Source organism: Haliotis asinina, chromosome 16 (genome assembly GCF_037392515.1).
Source record: "Haliotis asinina isolate JCU_RB_2024 chromosome 16, JCU_Hal_asi_v2, whole genome shotgun sequence".
Classification (NCBI taxonomy): Eukaryota; Metazoa; Mollusca; class Gastropoda; order Lepetellida; family Haliotidae; genus Haliotis; species Haliotis asinina.
This window is the reverse complement of record NC_090295.1, coordinates 11,136,341-11,142,609: the sequence shown is the minus strand read 5'-3', so window position 1 is coordinate 11,142,609 and position 6,269 is coordinate 11,136,341. Positions and strand designations below refer to the sequence as shown.

The 6,269-nt window shown below is 42.6% G+C and overlaps 1 protein-coding gene across 1 annotated transcript; it reads right to left on the bottom strand.

Annotated features, from left to right (window-relative positions):
* Positions 1-5,151: 5,151 nt before the first annotated feature.
* Positions 5,152-6,048, bottom strand: LOC137268836 (uncharacterized). Its single transcript, XM_067803402.1, has one exon. The coding sequence runs from the start codon at positions 6,046-6,048 to the stop codon at positions 5,152-5,154; it is 897 nt and encodes a 298-aa protein (XP_067659503.1).
* Between the last annotated feature and the right edge of the window lie 221 nt (positions 6,049-6,269).

Here is a 6,269-nt window from a genome sequence, read left to right as displayed (position 1 = left end):
ATCCATTTTTTTCTGAAATAAAGAAAAAAAAATATAGTAAGTGCATTAAGTCGAACCAGAGACACTAATCAGTTGCTGAAGTCTTGGAGCACCTATGTCTATGCAAGTGTCTGATGGACACCGGAACTCATTAGAAAACAATGGAAATAATTGGATGCCTAATTTGGTGATAGTACAAATCACGTTCAATGGCATCGACAAACTCATCACCCTCGTTGGTCAGAGCCTGAGTGCAGGGAAATTCAATTTGGGCAATAAAAAGTCAAAATCCCATCAACATGCATATAGACAATGATACTTCACAGATGAACTTACGTTTACTGATTCACAGGTCAGGGATTATTTTATGCTACCCTCAGTATTAAATTTTACACAATGTAATTTCTGTAGTTTAGTTATATAGATCCAGGCTTTCACTGAAAATAGCGTGGGGATGTTTGACAAGCATGACCTATTTCCAAATAACAGCGAACAAATGAAATGACGATAAGTATCACTGGCGTGTGCGCTGTGCAGCTTGCGTGTGCATGCATGCACTTTCTACTGTACAGCAGATCGAAAACCGAACGAAATAACCGCCTAACTTAAACTGTGGTTATAAACATACTGCTTGTCAGTGATAGCTGAGTTAACTTTTGTATAAAAATGATAGCTGAATTAACTTTTGTATAAAAAATAACATTAATATGTTGCAAACTTCCATAGGTCAGAACAACATGCAAAAGGATCTTTGTTGAAAGCCTAACAGTTTCTCACCACCTCGCGAATTCTGAGTACACAATCGAGTGAATATCAAAACGTAAATAAACATAACAACAACAGTTAACTGGGTGATAATGGCTTTAAAGTTAACTGACCGAGGTTAGATAGATGATCCGGGCCCATTTGCTCTTGCACAATGACATTGTTGTGCCGTCCTGAACAAAGACCCGTGAAGGTCCCGGGGTAGCATGGGCCTTCAGCAACCTATGATTGCCATAAACGGCGACTATGCTTGTCGTAAGAGGCGACTAAAGGGATCGGGTGGTCAGACTCGCTGACTTTGTTGACACATGTCATTGGTTCCCAATTGCGCAGATCGATGCTCATGTTGTTGATCACTGGATTGTCTGGTCCAGACTCGATTATTTACAGACCGCCGCCATATAACTGGAATATTGCTGAGTGTGGCGGAAAACTAAACTCACTCACACCTGAATAAAATTCAACTATGAGATGGCAGATGCGAAACTATGACCTGAGCATGTGACTTCATTCCGACGTCCTTTCCCGAGGTAAAATTTCAATCTTCATGAACTTTTTCGAAAACATTTGAATAGTTAATGCTTCTAAATAGTTGAGCGATACCGTCGTGACAATGTTTTGATGAAAATATATTTTAACCAGTTTGCAAAAATTAGGTTACATCGGCCCGCTGTAGGCCCAGCGCTGTTCAGCGATGCTGGTATTAACCGACGGTCCCGACCATCAGCCGACGTCGGAACGATGATGGCATTCTACCTTGCTGGGTCATTAATGGTATGGTGCACACGCAGTCAAACACACATCCTATACTCTGTGGGTGAACCCTGCTCTTCATTACAAGGTCACTCGTACAGGGCAGGGCAGGGCAGGGCAGGGCTGCAGCCAAATATGGAACAGAGCTTGTATTTTCAAAGCGTTCGTGAGGACCTCGCACTTGTCGGACCAACCAATTTCTGTTCCAACTCTCTACCACCAAAACAACAACTGCAGCATTCAAAGCAAAACGTCGAGGAAAACAAAACGTACAGTTTCATGTTATCAAACAAAACTTACCGGAATCAGATACAGTAAATTGTCTAAGTCTAATGTGGTACACCAGCACTTACCCTGGAACAAACACACTCCAATTCTGCAGCCCATTCAAATCTCCCTTAATACTCTTTTATTTATTTATATTTATTCATTCAGTTAGTTATTTATTGGTAGTAACACAACTCTTTTAAAATTTCTGTTTGAGCTTCCCGGCGAATGACTGAGTGAGCGAGTTAGTGAGTGATCGTGCGAGTGAGTGAGCGTGCGAGTGTGCGTGCGAGTGAGTTTTGAAGTCAGTACTATCCCGCTGTGATGTGAAGTTAGATACTAGTTTTCATAGAGAGTTGAGTACGAAAGCGCTGAACTGAGAGTGAAATCTAATGCCTCAAGACTTGACACGTTTATGTTAATCGAGCTCTCATGCCACGCCATGCATACGCATACACATACACAGGGATAAATGTACAAATCAACGTTGGGAAACATCATGGATATGTTGTGCTACAATGTTGCTTTCAAAACAATCAAACGTCAGCTGACAATAACGTTGGTGGTTGAATAACTGAATATACCTGCCTGCTTTGGCGCTTTTGTAGCAAGACTAACTCTATCACCCTAAGTGGCAAAGATGACGTGACTTTACGTGATTACATTTTTTTCACTTCGTATTAGAGGTTTCATATGGTAACTCCACCATGTGAATTTCTGTTGGAGCATGAACACACAGCTAATGTAACACTTACAGAGGCCATGACGTCATCATGGCCAGCTATGACGTCACGCGCCAGCAGAGCCAATCTTGCCGCTGTGTAAGATGAGAGAGAGAGAGAGAGGTTTATTCCGGAGACATGCAGTACCGAACAGGGGACATTGTATCTGGAAACGGTCTTTCTTTCATGGATGTTTGTAGTTGGGTGTCATACAACTGACATTATTTTGTCATACTGTAACCTAACGTTTCTCTTTATGCTATCTATATGGAAAATGTTACAAGTTTGTAGCATTCCCGAAACCATTTCATAACGTCTTTTAAATCTTTGTAACACATTTCTGAATGTATATGTTAGTTCAGTATATCTATGATGAAAGAATTCTTGAAATTCACATGAAGAAAAATACAAACAATATTTACCGAATATTTCTCAAAAGAGGTCATTTCAAAACATTTCCGTTTTGTCCACATCTACCTTTTCAATACACATCTTTTTCAGGCCAAATCTTCTTTCCGCTGGTTTAAACATTTTGACATGATAGCATAGAATGAAATTCATTATCGGTATTGAAGTTACATGTATGTCACTGTGGTACTTAGGAAAGAGAAGTTTTGCAGAAATCTATTAAACTGGTAGCCATGATTACAACACGACTAAATAGGAAGTTTTCTTCTCTAAACCATTTATGTGACTGACAATACAGTTTATAATCATATTTAGGTGCATATGACGTGGACAGGACACAGCTACACGTGTACAGAGACTCTTCCCCGTACACATTCTACATGCACACACAGGTTATGCCCCGTACACACTACTACACGTTCGTAATCTACTGGTTTTGAATTAGTGAATGAGTTGAGTTTTATGCCGCTTTTATCAATACTCAAGCAATATCACCGATGGGAGACACCAGAAAAGGGCTTCATATATTGTACCCATGGGGGAATCAAACCCGGGGTTTTGGTGTAACGAGTGAGCGCTTTAACCACTAGGCTACCCCACCGCCCCATAATCTACTGCGTCCCGTTAGTATAGCACTTGTGTACAGGCAGCGGCCCCTTTTGTTAATCTTAAAACAGATTGTATCCGGTTTATCAGTAGAACTCGCAGGTGTTGTGCATCTAACTCTGTTATGGTCTCCATCCATTGAATGAATGTGCGGGTATTCTGCTCCGATGTAGATGTACATGGTGTGAAGGTATTCTGCACCGATATAGATGTACAGGGTGTGCAGATATTCTGCTCCGATATAGTGTATAAAATGTACAAATATCCTGCAGTGATATAGGTGTACAGAATGTTCAGATGTTTTGCTGTGAAATAGGTGTACAGAATGTGCAGATGTTCTGCAGTGACATAGGTGTACAGAATGTGTTTAGATATTCTGCAGAATGTGCAGATGTTCTGCAGTGATATAGGTGTACAGAATGTGCAGATGTTCTGCAGTGATATATAGAAATATATGTTAAAATCTGGTACACCAGCGCACTGTCCAGAAAACCGTTGTGCCAGCCGACGGAGCACAGAAAACGGATGTTGTGTATATTTTTATCACGATGACACAATAGCGACAATGCAGGCAGGCAGGCAGGCAGGTACGGAGGTACGGATGGATGGAGGGAGAGAGGGAGGGAGGGAGAGAGGGGGGTTAGTAACATGTAGTTCGTGTGGCATAAATGATATTTATGAAGTGAGTTAGGGATGGATCATTGTCAAATTTGACAGATAGATTTGTTATCATCTCTGTTAGAACTGTGTCACTAATGACATCAGTTTCTGTAAAACTTAGTATGGTTCCACAATGCAAAATTCCCCTGGCCGCCATGTTGAAGGAGTTCTCGACAATGTGCATATGTTCATTCACTTGTTGTTTTCCAATAACTAAGCAACGGAAAATTTAATCAGAAATTATGTGATTTAAGTAAGACGACTCGTCAAAATGCTCACAATTTCCCTGTATCTTACAAAAATTAAATGCAAGAAGATCATTTATGCTAAACTACACATGAAAAGTACATTTGCTTGCATTGATTTTGTCTGCTTTTTAGGTCCATGAAGTACTGGTGTCTCGACTTCCATTAAAACAGTAACCTGATTGACGAAGCTATCCAAATATTTTGAAACACCCCTTCCCGAAAATGAAGTGACAATTAGAGAAGTAGAAGGATTGTCGCCACTGTCGGGCAAATTGCTATTTGCGACGGAAAGTCTCTAAGTTGTCCGTTTATAAATTCGAAACAACGGACAAAAAGTTGTTCAGTCACCTGATATGAACGTGAGACACTTCATTATCAGTATGACGTCAGCACGACCATCAATGCCTTCACACCAAACCGCAACAGAGCCACCCGTGCCGCTATGTCAGCAGTGTGACGGAACATTTCCCCTTGATGACAGTACAGAACAGAAAACGTTGAATCTTCACGTCAGTTCTTGTACTTGAGACTCACTCCACTGTCAATACTTTATTGTAATGTTTGCCCAACGTCTCCATTTGTGCTACCTATAGAAAATGTTACTGCGTTAGAACGATTCTGGAAAACCATTTCAAATGTATATAAAAACATAATTCTGGAACTCTACAAAATCACACGAAACAACAAAACAAATAAATAATAAAAATATTGTGCTACGTATCAATATTGTCGGTGAAAACAGATTAGTGTTGATGAGTTGATTGGGCTGGGTGATGAGGAGTTGACATGTCCTCGTGGGTGGGAGAGTTGATGAGTTGATTGGGCTGGGTGATGAGGAGTTGACATGCCCTCGTGGGTGGGAGAGTTGATGAGTTGATTGGGCTGGGTGATGAGGAGTTGACATGCCCTCGTGGGTGGGAGAGTTGATGAGTTGATTGGGCTGGGTGATGAGGAGTTGACATGCCCTCGTGGGTGGGAGAGTTGATGAGTTGATTGGGCTGGGTGATGAGGAGTTGACATGTCCTCGTGGGTGGGAGAGTTGATGAGTTGATTGGGCTGGGTGATGAGGAGTTGACATGCCCTCGTGGGTGGGAGAGTTGATGAATTGATTGGGCTGGGTGATGAGGAGTTGACATGCCCTCGTGGGTGGGAGAGTTGATGAGTTGATTGGGCTGGGTGATGAGGAGTTGACATGCCCTCGTGGGTGGGAGAGTTGATGAGTTGATTGGGCTGGGTGATGAGGAGTTGACATGTCCTCGTGGGTGGGAGAGTTGATGAGTTGATTGGGCTGGGTGATGAGGAGTTGACATGCCCTCGTGGGTGGGAGAGTTGATGAGTTGATTGGGCTGGGTGATGAGGAGTTGACATGTCCTCGTGGGTGGGAGAGTTGATGAGTTGATTGGGCTGGGTGATGAGGAGTTGACATGCCCTCGTGGGTGGGAGAGTTGATGAGTTGATTGGGCTGGGTGATGAGGAGTTGACATGCCCTCGTGGGTGGGAGAGTTGATGAGCTGATTGGGCTGGGTGATGAGGAGTTGACATGCCCTCGTGGGTGGGAGAGTTGATGAGTTGATTGGGCTGGGTGATGAGGAGTTGACATGCCCTCGTGGGTGGGAGAGTTGATGAGCACTTGATGACATAAGTGAGTTGATTATGCCATTATAGGTGCCAGAGAGTTGATTGAGTTCTGGTGAGTGTAAGAAGGTTGAGGTTGCTCAAGAAGCTTTGCATGAGTTGATAGTACCTGGGGTCAGGGAGTTGACAGGGCCCTTATGAGTGAGAGGGATTTGAAAGTAACCATGGGTTTGAGAGGGAGTTGATGTGCCCTGGAAGGCTTGAAAGAGTAGATGGTGCTCTGTGA